General features: G+C 39.6%; 1 protein-coding gene across 1 annotated transcript; it reads right to left on the minus strand.

Moving 5' to 3' along the window:
* Window positions 1–891: 891 nt before the first annotated feature.
* On the minus strand, window positions 892–13,682 carry Lztfl1 (leucine zipper transcription factor like 1). The gene is made up of 10 exons (XM_046437272.2): window positions 13,527–13,682; window positions 11,647–11,771; window positions 10,178–10,372; window positions 8,672–8,732; window positions 7,538–7,609; window positions 6,147–6,212; window positions 5,987–6,064; window positions 3,911–4,087; window positions 2,905–3,008; window positions 892–2,166 (listed from the first exon to the last, which is right to left on the minus strand). The coding sequence occupies exons 1-10, from the start codon at window positions 13,527–13,529 to the stop codon at window positions 2,148–2,150; spliced, it is 900 nt and encodes a 299-aa protein (XP_046293228.1). The 5' UTR covers window positions 13,530–13,682; the 3' UTR covers window positions 892–2,147.
* Between the last annotated feature and the right edge of the window lie 5,092 nt (window positions 13,683–18,774).

Genomic DNA, 18,774 nt, shown 5'->3' on the forward strand with positions numbered 1-18,774 from the left:
AAATATTTTGAATTTATTATTGAACAAGTGGAACAAATTATACCGAATACTAAAAAAAAAAAAACCCAAAACAAACTCGGGGTGACATTCTACTTAGCAAGATAGGTTTCTCAACATACCTTCTTTCTCTCTTGGCATCAGACTGAGAAAGGAGTAGAGAGAAAAAAACTAAATGGCTTCTGAAGGCCATACTAACCATTAGTTGGAAGTTCTGCTTCTGAATTATACAGAAGATACTGGTCCACAAATAATGGAATGGACTTTTGGAGGGATACCAATTCGAGCTGTCAGTACAGGGTGAGATGGAAGTCCTCAGTGAACACCCTATAGGAGATATTGATGAGGAATTTCACCATGGAGAGAGAGGCAAAGAACTGGTGGTAACAGCTGCCTTGTAACTGTTATTTTCCCCCCCTCTCCCTGGCTCTGCTTCATCCATCTTCTTAAGACTGCCTTCCCCTTTCTTGGGGGGGGAGGGCAGTTATCTTATACTTTATCATTTGTTCCTTTCATATCTTAACACAAAACCTACAAGAAAAATAATGAATTCAAGGCTGATATTAAAAGTTTGAATAAAAATAGGGAGAATTATCCTTTGACCAGTAGCTCTTCTCTGGGAATAAGATCTTCACCTGTGGAAGTGGAATGGCTTCTCTTAGCTGCTGTACTAATGGAGGATTGACACTTTTTGTCTTTGGAAGTGGGAAAAATTACTAAGTTACTAAGGCTTTCTTCTGAAGCATTACTGTTTTGTGAGCTTCATTTTATTTATTCTTAGAGTGGGGGATGCCATTTCCAGTAACTTATCCAAAAACACCTGAAAAAAAGCAGGACCAATGAACATTGTTTTAGTCAGGTTTTTTTTTTTTTTGCCACTGTGGAAGAACAACATAAAGGAGGAAAAGTTTATTTGGGGCTCATGGTTTCAGAAGTCTCAGTCCACAAATTGCCAACTCCATTGCCCAGGCCTGAGGTGAGGCAGAACATCACGGAGGAAGGGTGTGACAGAAGACATGGCAACAAGGAGACAGAGGGAACTCTACTCACCAGGGACAAAATACATACACTAAAGGCACACCCCCGTTATCCCCTCCTCAAGTCATGCTGCCTACAGTTACTGCCTAGTTAACCCACTCAAGTGGATTAACACACTGACTGGGTGAAGGCTCTCATAACCCAATCACTTCACCTCTAAACCCTCTTGCACTGTCTCATACACACGCTTTTGGGAGACACCTCATATCTAAACCATAACAGAAATGCATTAAAACCTCTTGAAAAAGCTATTGCTGTAAGCGCAAATTATAATCCAAAATCCAATCTGCAATCTGGTGACTGAATTTATGCTAAATATCAATTTTAAAAGAGTTCTTATTTTACATGTAATTAAAATAATATTCTGGAAATACAAGTAACGATTACTTTGACACCAAGTCCAAATGCTTTCTAAATGTAGTATGGGATGGATCTGACTTCTCCATCAGTAGCACAAAATCACGATGTCAAGATGCCAAAACACGCCGGCATCTCCTCTTAAACACTATTTAAGGCAGGAAGATGGGAAAAGTTAACCAAACCCTCATGTCCACTGCTGATAATTTTTCTTACAATGGGTGAAAATGCTGCCTCAGTTACTATTCACATTTTCAATGAATTCATACATTTCTTGATCATATAGAGTAAATGAAGTAAGATTTCATCACTAATAATAAAAATAAGGTTTATTTGTAATAACTAACTTTAATAACTATTGTTTATTTTACCTTTGGGGAATGCACAACTATACATATTGTTAGCTTCTTTAATTCATTAAAAAGATATAGTTTTTATGCTAATGTAAAAGGCTAAGACTCTTCCTCCCACTCTAAAAATCTTCCTCCTGTCAATGTTTCCCACTGTATTTGAACTACGCCTCTGGAGCTTGGCAGAGTGCTCACTGGGCAGGGGTAATCGGCCAGAGCCATTACATTTCTTCTCTTCTCCACTGGACAACTGAAAATAGGGATTCTAGTTTAAAATATCATAAGCAAAGTATAATATTACAAAAATAGGGAGAGGGGATATGATGAAATGCTTCAGAATCCATGCCTGAGGTGGAAGGCAGTTGGTTTGTTCATGTTGTGGCAGTATCCGGAAATCTTCAGTTTTTAATCTTCTGACTCATACCTGGAGATATAAATTAAGAGTGTGTAAAGATACTTTTTGTTGTGATGCTGTCATTACCAAACGAGGTCACTTGAAGCATCTCCAGGGATGAAAATCATTCCTCATTTGTCATCAGCACTGTGGTGGTCAGGTGCTTTCAAGGCATTATGACAGTCACCTAGGGGATTTCTACCACAGAAAACCTAATGTCCCTTTAGAATCTAGGTCTCTGCAATATTTTGGTACAATTATCCAATCCTCAGATCAATACCAAGAGCTGTTGTGAGTGAAGGGTTAATAAATTTCCTTTTCTAAAGGACCAACCTGGTCTTGAATTGAGTTTCTAGTTCTCTTCCCTGGAACTTGGAAAAAAGGCAAAATGCTAACTGAGTTTCTAGGCAAAATTGCTGATGACAGAACTGACCCTAGCTGGGAGGCTACACGTGGACAGGAGGACACACAGTAGAGATGCCCACTGTCTTGCAGCTGCTGTGCTTCTGCCCATGTCCTGCTAAGTGATTGCAGTGCCAAGAGCATCTCGATGTAGCTTCATGTGTGTGTAAAGGTCTAGCTAAATCTAAGCAGCAGTGCTGGTGGCCTTAGGGACAAGGTTGGGCCCAGCTCCACAGAAGAAGGCCTCTGGACTAAAGGACTGAACATCTACCCTCTCATCTGAGCCTTCTGGACACAGCTCAAATTTAACAGAAGACAAATATCAACCCAGGGGAGAGAGATGAGGGTGGGACTGGCCTGGCTTACTTTGCCAGTCTTTTCCTCAGGTCTTTGATTTGGTCGTTCTTCTTGGTGAGAATCTCCTTCATGTTTCGATAAGCAGCTGTTTGTTGAAATTTCTTCTCTAATTCCTGCTTAGTGAAAAACATCAGCCCATTACTAAGAAATAGTTAAGGAAAGCACAGCAAATGTGATGAAAACGCTTGTTTTTTGTTTCAAATTTACTTACTATATAATTTCCTTAACAAAAGAAACTTAGGTAAAATGAAGACTATCCAAACTTTAAAAACATTATTTCAAATAAGAAGCCAAGAAAGTACTATTTTCCCAAGTAAAATGTTAGCAAATAACTCAAGTATTCTTCACTTAGGCATGAGAAATCTATGTGAAATATTAAATAATTTTCAGGTAAAATGAATCTTTTTTTAAAAATAAAACAATCTTTTTCAAATCCCAAAGTAATATCAGTATTTTAGAAAGAGGATTTAATTTAATTAAACTTTAGTTCCATATTCTTTTTTGTTTAACTTTTATTTTTTAGTTGTGAATGGACACAATACCTTTATTTTTTTTTTACATGGTGCTGAGGATCGAACCCAGTGCCTCATGCATGCTAGGCAAGTGCCACAACCCCAGCCCCAGTTCCATATTCTTAAGAGTCTAATCTCTAAAGTGAAGAACTTAACTCTCTACATATTCATATAAATTATGAAAAAGGTACAGAAACCTTAAAAAAAAAAATCACTGATTCTTCTGTCAGGTTATAGAAGGACCAAGCCAAATGATGTAGGGGGCAAGGGGAGATGCAGCCATGAGGACAACCATTTTCCCAGCCCATAGAAGGAGAGGAGATTGCTCATTATCACAGTTAGTTTAGCACCACAGACGGAAGAATCTCAATACCCAGAAGTAATAATCCTTTGGCACATGTGTTTGCTAATACCTTGAGTAAAAATAATTTGAGCGTGTCCTCTACACTGTTTATCAGCTAATATGACATAAACAGACAATCCCTTAAACACAGTCTTCTGACCTTTTCAGCCATGCTCAGCTGCTCCTGAACCCTGAGTAGGTCGTGCTTGGCTGTTGCAAGATTCTCCTCCAGGGACTTCTGGTTTTCTGTCTTGTCATTAAGTGTCTTCTGAAACTCACTCTTTAAAGCAGCAACTGTGTTTTGCAAGTCACTCAAGTCTTGGGCCTTTATAAAATCCTACAAAAATGAAATACATGAATGTAGCTTCATGTTGGCATCCTAAATAATAACCGCTTTAGAATGGTGATTCAATGTCAAGGGAGAGGAAAGAAGAGACAGTGTGTGATGTGTGTGCATGCAGATGCAGCCTTCCATTGGCCTGGGCTGCCAACAGGCCCAGTCCATCCACCGCAGCTCAAGGGTGTGACCTCTAGCACATAGCAGACACTCCAAAGTCACTGAATTCCAAATACAGAAAATATGCTTTATGAACTGTTGGTATTCCAGTCCAAAAGAAATGGGAGAATGAGATTTCAAAATTGCAGTGCGGTGTGTACCAGAGTTGAGATGGCAAATAGCTTTCAATATGAAAAGCCAAAATCCTGAAGATTTTTGAGTCTTCGAAATGGTATAGGTGGAAAAAATATTTAAAAACTCAAGATAAAAAACTAAGTAGATATGCTTTAGTCATTATTTACAAAAATATGAGAACAAAATGAGTATTGATAAAAAACATGGGTTTTTTAATTTACAAGATTTTGAGTTTTTTATATTAATGAGCTATGTACATTTTTGCATAATCTGACAACAGAAATATGGCTTTTATTTGGAGCTTGTTTTTGACTAGACAAAATTCATGACAGAAAAATGATCTGTATTGATACAATAGGAAAATAGTCTATGATAGCTAAATATATAGATCTGAAGCAGTCTTTTCAGCAAAACAAAAAGTCTTTGCTCACTTTTGAAACCTAATCTTTAAAAATGTTTTATTTCATTGTGACTTGTAAATGCATGTCCATTTTGCTTGTGTCCAAAATTTTGTTGTGTCCAAAATCTTAAAACAAAAGTGAAGCAAAGCCCCAAATGGTTTTTAAACAAATTCATCATCTAAGAATGTTTGAAACCGTTTTTACTTTTGAGAAATTATGAAGCTGTTCTGGAACACTCAGCTCTATTTTATAAATCTATGGTTCTTGGCATGGTTGAAATCATACATATTTTCCTTTTATAAAACCATACACAAAATACCCTCCCATTTATAAAATATACACTCATACAAATACAATGTATGAGATCTGCATCAAAGAGACAGAGAGGGAGGAAAAAGAAAGTAGAAATAGAAATGAAGCCAGACTGGCCATGTATGACGATTGGGAAAGCTGAGTGGTAGGCGCAAAGGGGTTCTTAGTGAAGCAGAATTTGGGATTGTAAATGTAGCAGATGTTCATAATAACAATATGACCACCAGAAAAGCCAATACTGCACTGAGCATTCACTCAAAAGGTCCCACTCACATGAAATCATATTACAGCATTCACACTGGAAATAGAACGCTCACCTGACTTCCAGCAGGGGGAGCAACATTCAGTCATCAGTCCCAGCCAAGCCTGCAGGCTCAACCTGAATTTCACTGCACTATACAATGCAGCTGAATTTATGGGTTTGAAGATTCATAACCACTAATTAATTTGATTTGATGAATCTCCTTGTGAGTAAATTCAACAGTTATTAATTTAATCAATTTTTTTAGCATTTGGAATTATTATTTGTTTCACTTAAATTTTTAATTTTTAAGTTAAATTGAAATTACATAATAGCTCAAAAATCCACATGTGCTGGTTAGCAATGGAACCTCAATTTTACCCAGCCCACCAGCCTCAATACCTATAAGACTCAACCACTAATTAACTTGATTTGATTTTGTCACACTAGTCCAAGGATGGACAGAGGGAAGAGTGCTTGTTCTCATTTGGTGTTTCTTGGGCAAGGCTGTTCCCATACAGGACAACGGTGGCATTTTTCTTAGTGGCAGGGATAGGGGTAAGGTATAATGAATAAGAACTAGACTTAATTTTAAATTTATAACATTATTCTATCTAGAAAATGTGAAAAGGAAAGCTAAAACTGTTTCACCTTTTGATTTCCTTGGTCAAGCTGTAAATCTTGTAGTGCTTGTTCTAGTTTTGACTTCTCATCCAATGCATTTGTAGCCTATAATCAAATTTAAGTAGAACTCATCAGTATTTAATCTGTAAGGAACTCAATTATTTTTTTTAAAGGATTTCTCACTTACCTGCATTTCAATGTTCTTCAGCCTTAACTTCAATTTCTCATTCTCTTCTTGAAGTCTTAAAATCTCCTTTATGAGTAAATATGACAGTTATTATTTTAATCAAAATATTTTTAACATTTGGAATTATTATTTGTTTCACTTAAATTTTTAATTTCTAAATTAAATTGAAATTACATAATAGCTCAAAAATCCACATGCACTGGTTAGCAGCAGAACCCCAATTTCGCCCAGCCCGCCAGCCTCGATATCTATGAGTTAGCTTTGACTCAAAGACTTAAGAGTTCCTTTCCTTTCAGACCTCAGGCACATCTTTCCTTCTTCCACCCTCTATCCACAGCCATTTTCCAGAGCCCCTCCCCTCTCAGCTGGCCAATCCTGCATGGGTCTATTCTTGGCCTACACTGTATACTTACCCTGAAAACACCATCTTCATCATTTCAGAGCCTTGTCCTCAAATGCTTCTGACCAACCTGAGGCTGAGCACCTTTGTTCTTATGCAGCTCCAACACCACCAGCCACCTATCATTTATCTTTTCCCTATACCCGACCTGTGTGATCCATCCAAGGGCACTCTGTTCCAAGTCTTGCCAGCCTCTGTCTGCCTCTCATCACTGACCATTATGTTCCCCTGATCAACAGTCCTGTTTCTCTTCCTCTGACAATTTAATCTGTCTTTATCTTCAAGGCTCAGATCAGGCACCATCCTACCCAAGTGCCTGCTTTCACCCACGGGGAACTATGGCTTCTCCGCTACCCCATGATGCCTACAGCACACAGGAGAATCCTTTGGTCTCTCCTTCTAGAATATAAATTCTACCCTCCCAAGGAACTATGGCATTTTGAGAGTGAGGGATGAATATTATACTGCTTTTTAAAATCTTTAACAACATCCAGGGGCTGGGGATGTGGCTCAAGTGGTAGCACGCTCGCCTAGCATGCGTGAGGCACTGGGTTTGATTCTCAGCTCCACATAAAAATAAAATAAAGATATTGTGTTCATCTAAAACTAAAAAGTAAATATTAAAAAAATCTTTAACAACATCTAGCATAATGTTGAGAATATAGGAGTAGTGAAAAATATCTATTTGTATCCTTCATTGTTATCATGGATCAAAAAGTCCAAATGTCTGTCAGTAAACACTATCCACAGTCCCATGCTCTCCATGCTGCCACAGAAAGGTGTGCTCAAGAGCTGTGTCACATGCTCTGGAAAGTGGACGTGCCCTCTTCTGGCCCATTGGGTACCATGAAGAAAGGCGGAAGGGCTAGTTACCCTCAATGGACCAAACTCTGAGACAATCTCCTGCCCTTTGTTCCTCTCCCTAGAGTTGTTCAGGAAAAGGGAGAATAGAATTAGAGCTTTTCCACTGTTCAAAATGTTGACAACATACCTTGTTTAGGAGTTCTGTTGTCCCAACTTCGTTAATTGGAACAAGTTTTGGTTTTGTAATATCTATGATGGGCTGAAACAAAATAAAGAAACCAAAACAAACTCAGCACAGAATAAACCACATCTATTCAGTGAGCACTGTGTATGAACATATGCACAGGGAAGCCAGTACCACAAGTATGGGGATTCTCACTGGGTTCACCTGTTACATTTAAACCGCTTTTAAAAATAAAGAAAGGAGGGAAGGAGACCAAAGCCAGACCTGATTTAGATCCTAGCATCTAGGAACTAGAATTTTTATCTGTGGGAGCTAAAATTGATTTCTGCATGAACCTCAGACTGTGAAAAATGGTAATATTGGGGCTGGGGCTGGGGCTCAGTGGTAGAGTGCTTGCCTAGCACATGTGAGGCCCTAGGTTCGATTCTAAGCACCACATTTTTAAAAAAGATAAATAAAATAAAGGTATTGTGTCCATCTACAACTAAAAAATATTTAAACGAAAACAGTAATATTTGCCAAGAATTTAGGCACCACACTATAGATGAACAATAACTGGAAACAAATATTATGGTAGTTTAGTACTATGTATTAAAAACAAGCATCCATGTCCTCTGACCCAGAAATTTCTTAGCTATAAATATGTTCCAAAGAAATCAATGAAAAATGTTTTCTGAGGGTATGTCCATTGACTCATCTCAGCTGAGTTAACAATCTGACAACAGAGAGCATTTATGGTTTGTCTATGAAAGGGAATGGTGAATGATCATCGCACATGTTGTGAATGTTAAGAAGACAAGTTAGTAACTACTAGTATTGTCTCCATGTGACAGATGGGACTCAGTCATCACAGGAAACCTGTTCAAGGTCACACAGCTAGGAGTGGCAGAGCCAGGAACATGAGCTCAGGTCTGACTCATCCCCAACCCTGCACTGTGCATCAGCTGAGTGAAGAGTTTACACAGCTGGACTGACTGGAGCGCAGGGAGTGTGTGTGGATGGGGGGCAGAAGAGACAAAAGCAGTTTTTCCAGTTATGCCCTTGAGAGTTTTCACTTTGACCTCTGAATGCTTTGAGTGCCTTGAGAGTTTTGAATACCAACTATTAAGATATGGACTCAGGATGACCAAAAATTACCTTTTTATTTGAAGATGTAAATTCTGCTTTTTCAAATTCTGCAACTTGTTCTAATAATCCTCTTGAGGATAAAAGCAAAAATAGAAGAATATCCATTTAGAATAAATTTGTATCAGAGAAAAGAATAAAATCACTGGTACCAAGCTATCATATGCTAGAGGAAAGAGCACAAGAAGGACAAAATTTTACAACACCAGAAATGAGATTTAGTTATAAATGGTTGAGAATCCAAACAACACAGACTCAAATTTGAACCATCCACAGTATTTTGAACCTGCTAGGGATACACTATATGTTGCTAGAAGTAAATTGCAGTGTTATATAAATATCAGTGAAATTTGTTTTTCTCCCTGCCTCTATTTCTGAGGTTCTATGAGGAGGTTGCTCTATTACATAGTATACATTGTTAGCTAAGAAAGGCAAACTGATATTTTAACAAAGCAGCCTCAGAAAATAAAATTAATCCACAGTATCTACTGTAGATGAAAACTATGTATTCCTAGGAAAGACAGGGGATGTGGGGTGAGCCACCTACTGAGCTACAAGATGAGGAAGAGCTGACTGTAACACACTTACAGCCCATGCTTCTAAGTGTCATAAAACAGCAACTTCCTAAAGAGTTTTCTCATCAGTCACCCTCTGTAGTTGCAGAAGCTAAATGACTTTCCCTCCCTGCCACAGGCTGTTCTTAGCATTGCTCGACACACTCCACATGAACCAACATGATGCCACTCTGCCTAGAGAGCAGGCTGCAGGGTGGTCAGTCCCTCTTCATTTCTAGGAGTCTTTTCTTAGAAAAAGTTTCAACTTCATTGATTTTTCTACAGTTTTTGAAATTAATGAGCTTTTCAATATTGTTAGGATTATAAACTGTTTTATATTTCCTATTTAAGGTTAACTTGTAATGCTGCTAGTAAGAATCAATGGTGCTGGGCGAGGTGGCACATGCCCATAATCCCAGTGACTTGGGAGGCTATGGCAGGAGGATTGTGAGTTCAAAGCCAGCTTCAGAAAAAGCGATGGGCTAGGCAACTCAGTGAGAACCTGTTTCTAAATAAAATATGAAATAGGGCTGGGGATGTGGCTCAGTGGTTAATTCAATCCCCGGAACCCCTCCCCACCCCCAAAAAAGAATCAATGTTATCTAACATATTAGAATTAATTTTTGAACTGCTTCATAATCTCTATTTCTTTGTTGACCTAGCGATAATGACCAACTAACTGACCAAGCTAACAAAGATTCCACAAAGAATAATTAATGATAGTTTGGGAAGCAATTTCATAAATCTCAAAAGCCTTTGAAGTACCTAGGAATTACAAAGAGAATTTTGAAAGAACATTGAGTGGTATTTAAGAAAACTACCTACTGTCCAGATGCTTTGCTGCTACCCTACCCAAATTTTCTCACACTCTAGCCCCAAGAAAAGAAGCAGCATAGACATTTACTAGCTTTTAAGATTATGCTTGGGACTCTACCTTCTCAAATGCAGATACAAATTTTATCACCTGTTTTCAAGCTCAGAGATGTCTGTCTGTAGCTTAAGGTACCACTTCTCAGCTTGTGAAAACAGCTGCCGCAGAAGTAGCACATTGGTGTAGGCAGTGTTGATGAGCTCAGACTCCACCTCGCTATGCACCACAGCCTGCAACCCACTCAGGACTTCCGACACTTCATCCACAGTGAAGGTCTCCTCCACAAGCCTAAAAAACAATAAAGATCTGAAACTTCTGTATAAACAAAACAATTTACAAAATGCAACAAAATTAAGAAAGCCACATCAATGTTACCTAAAGGATTAAAGACTATAATGAAAATGTTTCTAGAAACTCTTTTCTTTGTTAATGCAACAGATTAAGATTAATTTAAACTCAAATTTTAATATCTACTTAAATGATTAAATTGTGCTTAATTCTTCAAACATTCACATCTATTAATACAAATACAGTCTGAGAAACACTTCCAAAATCATCATATATTTTTTTCTTTAATTTTTTAATATTAAATGTTTTCTATTTCAATCTCCACTACAATTAGTCTACTCACATTTAATAATCTCAAAAATTACTTGGAAGGTATAGTTTCTCCTTTTCTTCCTAATATTTCTCTAGCATTTTAATAAACATATGAACTAGTCACATGTTGGTAAGTGCCTACAAGAAATAAATGGTATTTTATATTGCTTCCATTCGCATTCTTTTTTAAAAAAATATTTTTTAGTCATAGATGGACACAATACCCCTATTTTATTTATTTATTTATTTTAATGTGGTGCTGAGGATTGAACCCAGTGCCTCACCACATGTGCTAGGCAAGCGCTCTACCGCTGAGCCACAACCCCAGCCCTCTCTCAGCAATGAACATCACCATTGACAATAGCAATAAAAATCTACTTTCACTCAGAGATGTTTGGTCTGGAAGGGAACCATCTTCTCCAATCCCCTAATGACACAGAGAGGAGCACAAGGCTGGGAGGGTGGGGAGACCTGCCTATGATCCCACTGGGGGTGACTAAAACCACAACAATTCTCAGAAATCTCAGCAAATGACTGACACTGAGTCTTTGAAAAGCTTCTGTGTATGCTTTCTAGTGCCAATGACAGTTTCACAGTAACACAGTCCTCCCCACTCCAAAGTCTCTTACCCTCAGTCTCTCAGCAAGACCAAGAGCTACTACCCCAACCTCATAAATACAGTTACAGAATCTTGTTAATTCACAAGCCCATCACAGTTTCATGCCTACCTGTCAGAAACTTTGCCATCTCATAATCATCAGAATGTGCATGTTTGATAATAGATTGACTGTTTACATCACACTATAATTTCTATACTTTGTATATCCAGGAGTTTCAGCATAGCTGCTCTCATCTGAATAATTAATCATGACAATCCTAGAACTGTCATGATCCAGCATCCCCATAATGGCTAACAGAAAGGATCTACATTCCTATTTGGTTTCCTTAGAGTCCCCTAATACCTGCTCTCCTTGAGGTCCTGGAAGCAGGAATCCACAGTTTTGAGTCTCAAGCCTCTTTTTGAACGAGCAAAACGCATATAATTAATAACTTCATTTTGGTGGTGCTCATTTAGGCCCAACTCTGCCTGAAAAACAGAGAAGTAATTGAATTGTTAGTTTTGAAGATTTGATAAAAAAACAAAAAACCCAACAGTGAAAATATACAGGATCCTGTCGTAGAGACTGCTACATGTCCATCAAATTCAGTTGTTCCTTTCTTCCTGGCTACAGTACAGCTCCAGCTAGATGATGTTTCTTCAGCCTCCCTACAGTCAAGGGCAGCCATGGAACTACTTTTTAGGAATAGATGTGAACAGAAGAGATATGGGCTGTCCCAATACCTGGTCCTTAAGACAGGGGTACATCTTTGAAACATTCTATTTCTGTGAAGCCTGTTTTTTTTATGGTGCTAAGGATCAAACCCAGTGCCTCACACATGCTTCACTGAGTCTTACAGACAACATGAATATTTCATGGGCTGGAAGGGCAACAAGATGAAAGAGATGTGTGTTCTCATCTCATGGAACACCACTGACCTACTCATCTCACTGAAATGAGCAGTGAAATATGATGCTTAGTGAGAAAGAAAACAACTTCTGAATTCTTTCAGACATTGTTTTTTGGTCTGTTTTAGCAACTTCACCTTATCCCACTGCATACAGCTTTAAAAAGTATAATTTGGCTTGGAAACAGGCATTAGTTGGTTTTTATTTTAAACCAGATGAGAGTTTTACAGATATTTAAGAGGTAAAACCTGGAAGGCTGGGCTAGCAGCCAAGGATAGGTCAAATACTGCTTAATATTTTTTGCATGTACTGTGCTATTTTATATGCGTTATTTCAATTATGTTAACAACCCTAAAATTATCTACAATGAAAAACCTAAGTCTGACTTCAAAGCTTAGGTTGTTAATTGAATTGATAGAAATGAAAGATAGAAGATAGAACATGAACTGGAATCAATTTTTTTGTGATATCACCTTCAACATTTTTTTAAATCACTTTCATAATATTTTAGGGAAATCAAGAGACGGAGTAAGCTCAAGAAGGGTAAGGAATGATTAGGAATGATCTGTTTTTGCTTTTGGCGACCTAGGAAGTCTGACTGCTGAGGTGTTTCAGTAGTCCATTTAAGCAGCAATCCCAATCCTGGTTTCATTCCTTTTTTGCCGGAACACTTCAACTTCAATACTGTACACGGCTCTATGTAGAAATACCATTTAATTGGCATGTTATACCTACTGGAGGGACTGTTTTTTTTTTTTTCTTATTTTTATTTTTTGATACTGGGGGCTGAATCCAAGGCTTCACTCATGCAAAGCCTGCATTCTACCACTAAGCTCCAGTCCCAGCCTAAGGGTTTTTTTGAACAGGGTAATACAAAGGAAATGTCACCCCAAATTTCTTTAGTTGTAAAATAGAGTGTTAGAATTCTTAAAGATGAAGATTCTACATCAGAAAGTTGGATTCCTTCAATTATTCATGTTGGCAAACGTGTTTGTGTGTGTGTGCAAATTGGAGTTTCTTAGAATAGTGTGGAAACCCGGCGCTGAGCGGCTCTTCACCTACTGAGTTGTGACTTGGCCCTGGCATCTCCCCAGGCAGGAGCGAGGGACGAGGCGACGGAGAGCGGCTGCTAGGAGAGAGATTCACTCGGGGTTACCCCGGAGGGGCTTGGGCTGAGGTTAACGGAGACTCTCGCGCTCAGCGCAGTCTCCCTTCCTGGGGCTCAGGAGTTGGGCTCAAACAAGCTGAGGACACGCCGTCATTCCGGACCCACCCGCTCAGCGTCTCGAGCCCGGCCGCGGCACTTTCCTCCGCGCCGGCCGGTCCGCTACTCACCATGGCGGTAGGCGGGGTCAGGAGCCTAAAGGAGCGAGAGAGGTGAGGCGATGATTTGCTAAACCCCAAATCACCAAGATCCGCAGGACCGCAAAAGGCTGGAGATAAAACGGGTTGTTTAGAAGCCTGTGGTTGCTAATAGGAACGCAGGCACGTGGGTCTGCAGTTACGCACGTTCATTGGTCCTCAAGATCACGAGACAGGAAGTGCCTATGACTGGCAGATATCCGCATGCGCATTAGCTTCTTGGTCCGGAAGTCCCACCTTTTTATGCCACGCTGCCTTTTGGCGCAGACCGCCGTTGCCAATGGTAACTGGGGGGCGGGGCCGCCAGGGTCACCATAGTGCTTGCGTCTTTGGGAGCCTCGGGTCTCGCCTGCAAGAGAGAGATGGTCCACGCTTCTCCCGGCCCTGACGCCCCCTGGTGCGGTGGCCTTTAGGGCGAATCCAGACCTCTAACAGCCTCACAGCATGCAGATTGGGCGAAGCGCACTTTTTAAATTTATTTTTAAGAATTTAATTTTTTATTTACTCTGCCGTAGTTTCTACCTGGGCTTGGTCAAGGTGGTTGAGACAGGCGGACGACACCAGCACTTCCAGGTTCCAGAACAGAGTCTCCGAACAACCCCACACTCGCTCTTCCTTCTATTATGATTTTCTCTTATGTTGCTGGTAAAGGTCTCTAATTTATCACCTTTTCCTTTTTAAAAAATTGCAAAAAAAAAAAATGGATTTGCCCCAAAGAGCAATGAATTCCAAAGTTTCATGCTTAGTATGACTAAAAACATTAGTTGAACCCCCCCCCCCCCCCCCCCCCCCGCCACGGCCTGCGAGAGCTACACCACCAGAAGTTCCCAGTCACGAAATCTAGCTTGGGTCCTTAGATAGTCCGCAGTTTTTACCATCAACCCCAAAGTGGTCACGGACCACTCTTGGAGGAGCACTGCCGCCGAAAAGACAAAAAAGTGTAGGACGGGATGGGTTATTGCAAATACTGGGGCCTTGGGTAGGTGAAATCCAGTGAGTGAGCATCCACCACTGAGTGGGTTAATGAGGCTCAGAAAGTAAACGAGACGCAGAGACGACCCTGAGGAGGCAATGAATAAGGGGAAAGGTGAGCTCGCTTCCATAGACTACAATGAGAAGCTCAGGGCTGAGAACTACCAGCCTTTTGAGAGTCTGAAAGACAGAGAAGACATTTGGCATTAGTCCTGAATCATGAATAGAAAAGCTAATTTTTTAGGGAATACATTCTGGGTTTGTGTTGATTTTAGCCCCTAGAAAAAGTGGATCACAATAGGGTGCTATGTCGCTCTAAAAAGGATTTTAGAGACCCGATCCTACCTACTTATGGATGAGGAGACTGAGAGACAATGGCACATGTCCAAAACCTCGTAGGGTCTAGGTGGAAGCATCTGAAGCTTGAGTCTGTGAAGAAGCCAATACAATATGTTTTCAAGAGCAAAACTAGAAGGCAGGTGTGAACTATTCTGGTAGTGGGTGTTAAAACAGATACTGGTTTCAAGAATTTCATTTTTCTTTTCATTTCTTGCCATAGTCATTTTATTCAACATGACTAATACCAAATTATGGTCCAGTCTTTTAGAGGCTATTTTCTGTTGGTTTCAAAATTCATTAGGGACAGGCAGAGTATGAGAGGATGCTGACAAATTTGACTAATGGAATCACCATCACATGCAGTAAAGGAGGTCAGGCAAGGAAGTGGTTCACCATGAAATACAACTCCCTTTTAAAATTGTGTGGATGGTGGCAATTACTTAGTCCAAGTCATAGATCAGTTTCACTGATAAATCTTCATACGTTAACAACATCCTAAACAAATAAATACCCAGTTTATCAGAAAGTGAAGCCTAGCTCAAAAAAAAAATGTGAAAAGGGCCTGGGCTCAGTGGTAGAGCGATTGCCTAGCACGTGTGAGGCACTAGGTTCAATCCTCAGCACCACATAAAATAATTAAATAAATTATAAAGGTTAAAAAAATCTATTAAAAATTTGAAAAATTTGTTGTGGGGAATACCTTCTTATGCAGTACAAGAAAAATTGATTGTGAAGAAGATGATGATGTGTACAAATACTTTCCACACCCCCACATTCACCTACACATTTGTGTTAACCCACAAGTTCAGTCCTTGTTCAACTGCTGTTTATGGGATGCTAAATCCATGAGCAACAATGTGGGAACACTGGGAACAATGATAATGATAGGTCCCTAATAGGATAGGGAGAAGGATAAGTCCTTTTAAAAATGACCTTATAATCAAGCCAAAGGAACAACATGAACTTGCAAAAACAAGTTCAAAGCAGGCAGTAAGTGGTAAGGGAGTTTGAGGAAGGGTTGAATTGCCACCTCTATTAAGATAGAAAGAAGAGGTTGAAGGGCTGGGGTTGTGGCTCAGCAGTAGAGCACTCGCCTAGCACGTGCAAAGCTCTGGATTTGATCTTCAGCACCACATAAAAATAAGTAAATATAATAAAGGTGTTGTGTCCAACTACAATTAAAAAGTAAACATTAAAAAAAAAGAAAGAAGGGGTTCAGGAAAATCTGCCAAAGGGCAGTAGAATTGTCTTGAAAACTGTACAGAAGAGTTGTGGGTGAGTGTGGTGACTGTGGAGAACAAGGAACTGGAATTTTCCCAGGTGTTGCAATAGAAGTGTCTGGAGATACACACCGAGATTTATTATTTCAAGGGGAAAATTGCAAAGAAGAGGTATGCCAGTAGTCCGTACTGGTCTAATAGTGTCTCACTCAGGAGTGCGGGCCTTCCTAGATCTGTGATCCTCCCTAAATGTGTAGTTGGACCACTGGCAATGTACAGGTGTTCAGCAGCTGCATTTCATCTTAGAAAATGGGCCAAAAGCCTCACATCTGCAAAGGAAGTTTTGCCTACAAAGGTGGGGCTGTGTAGTCCCTTTAGCCATTCTGAATAGCCTGGCACAAGCTATGTTCACAAATGGAAATTTGCTCAATGGAATAGGTAAATAATACATGGAAAAGAGAGTTGAAGGCAAAAGGCATTCTTAACTCCGGGATACATGTTCATCCTCTCCACTACCACAATTCAACTCCTTGAAGGGATGCATTTTTCTCATATGATTGACCCAAGGTTCCAATAAGGGCTGGGCCATAATCAGCTTTGAGCCGTGCTTCAGAATTGAATGGAAGATAAGCAGGAACTTCTCAAGAAACACTTGTGAGCTTCCACTGGGTTCCAGTCCCTGTGTCTGTGGGCAGCTTTGGGTTCCAGGTTTCTGCCCTCTCTTGGAAAGTCTATCCTATGATTTATATAACTATTTAAATTGTAAGTTTGAGAAGGAGTGATTTGGTCCTTGTGATTTAATTCTTGTTTTTTTTTTTTTCATATTACTACAAATTGAATTCTAGTTGACCAGTTGGCTTAGTGCTACATTTGAAGACATCCCATTCAAGGGTGTTTTTTAAATATTTTGAACCCAAGACATTTCTATTTCATCTCTCATTTTCACAGGTCTTTTGCCTTGTGTCCAAAGTGCTATTGGATGTTGGAAGAACAAAGGTGGTTGTCCTGCTCTCAAGGGCTCCTTAGAAAGTCATGTTCACATGATGTCACCTTTGGGAAGCCAGATGTGGTACTTAGCTCACTCTAGGGCTTCAGGAAAGCTTTGAGGATTGTTCCTGAATTGAACCTGGAGGGATTATCAAGAGTTACCTTGGGAGAGCAAGGCAGAATGTCCAGAGGGAGCAGCAAGCCAGGCACTGATTGATACCTGAAAGAGCCTGGTGTATGAATTCCTAACCAACCTAAGAATTTAAGTATTAGGTTGGCATCTACTTTTAGGACTTAATGTGAAAAATGTCATTGTTTTTATAAAAATATTGGTAAATAAATCATGAATAGAAAATCAAATTACCCTGACAGAACACACTAAAAACCAAGGTGATATTTTAAAAAGTTACATATCTAGTAATTAGTACTGTGTCAGTGATAGCAGAAACATGACAGGTATGTCTTTATTAAATCACCCACAAACAAGTCTTGGGGAAAAAGTTGGCACATTGACATGCACAGGCTCAGTCCTTTTAAGTGTTTACAGTTGAAGATAAATGGTTCCCTACTATTTTCCTCTGATATAATTTGTTCTTGCTTAAAAATAGTGAAAATAGGTGGTTGTCCTGCTCTCAAGTGCTCCTTAGAAAGTCTGCACATCAACCAGAAGATGACATGAACTTTAATAGCTGTATATATAAGATGGAAACAGTTTTGCATTTTAGGAGACTTAAAGTATGAATTTCTATATTTGATTTGTGTGAGAGAAACCACTGGAACAGTGAAGCTAGCTTTTTATGGTTTTGCTTTGTTTTACTAAGATCACTGCTTATATCCACAGAAAAAGATTCTATTTCTGTGCTGAGACATTGTCCATATACTCATTGTATTTTTTTACTTAGAATTTATAGTAGTGTGAAGATGTTCTTCTTCAAAATGGAAATATATTTTAAAATCATCTTCAACATGAGTGATGATAGCTGTCATTTATCACACACTCTGTGTTCTAGTAACAGCTTCGTGTTTAATGTGCAATGTTTAATTTAATCCTCAAACAACCTCATGAGATAAATACTATGATTAATCTTAGTTTTGGAGGGATAGGGTGGAGCCTTAGTGAATGTAGCTAACTTTTGCACGGTTGATTGAAGGGCTGGGACACGCATGAGTACGTGGAGGCCAGCAGCCAGACACATGGACAGTCTCACACCTTCTGGTAGCACAGCCAGAGGATGCCAGCACACCTTCACCTGGAAGTTCCATCTGAATCATTCCATCTTTATAGCCATTCTCTGAGGCCCTGATCTCCAGGCCCCTTGATTCATGGTTGTCCATTCTAGCATCCTAGAATTGCTAGATAGAATCATAACAATTTTCCCCTCCAGCCTCCTCTGTGCCTTGTGCAATTCAAATTCTATTGCTTAATTTCCTGAGATCCTTTTTCCTTGAACACTCCTCACCCAAGAGTAAGCTTCTTTCTCTCTCCTTTCTCCTCAACACACATACCCACGGAAGGGCTCTTGGTCTGTGCCTCCTTCACAGTTGCTGACCCTTGAGCCACGCTCCTCTCAGCCAGCCCTCCACCAGTGAAGCTCGAGTTTCTCACCCTGCTGCTGCCTTTTCTTCATCAAACATTTCACATCCGGGTCATTCACTCATTCACCTATACTCACTGAGGCCTTGTCACCTCCTCAGGTGACCTG

Source organism: Marmota monax, unplaced genomic scaffold, assembly GCF_021218885.2.
Source record: "Marmota monax isolate L192 unplaced genomic scaffold, Marmota_monax_Labrador192_F-V1.1 WCK01_AAM20220418_F8-fsc00021, whole genome shotgun sequence".
NCBI classification, from domain to species: domain Eukaryota; kingdom Metazoa; phylum Chordata; class Mammalia; order Rodentia; family Sciuridae; genus Marmota; species Marmota monax.

Excerpts from the sequence above, each read along its gene's own strand:
- Lztfl1 (XM_046437272.2), bottom strand. Across the intron at positions 7,610-8,671 it reads TTACATCTTCAAATAAAAAG|CCCATCATAGATATTACAAA; the intron begins GTAATTTTTGGT and ends ATTTTGTTTCAG. Across the intron at positions 3,009-3,910 it reads AGCTGAGCATGGCTGAAAAG|GAATTAGAGAAGAAATTTCA; the intron begins GTCAGAAGACTG and ends TTCACTAAGCAG.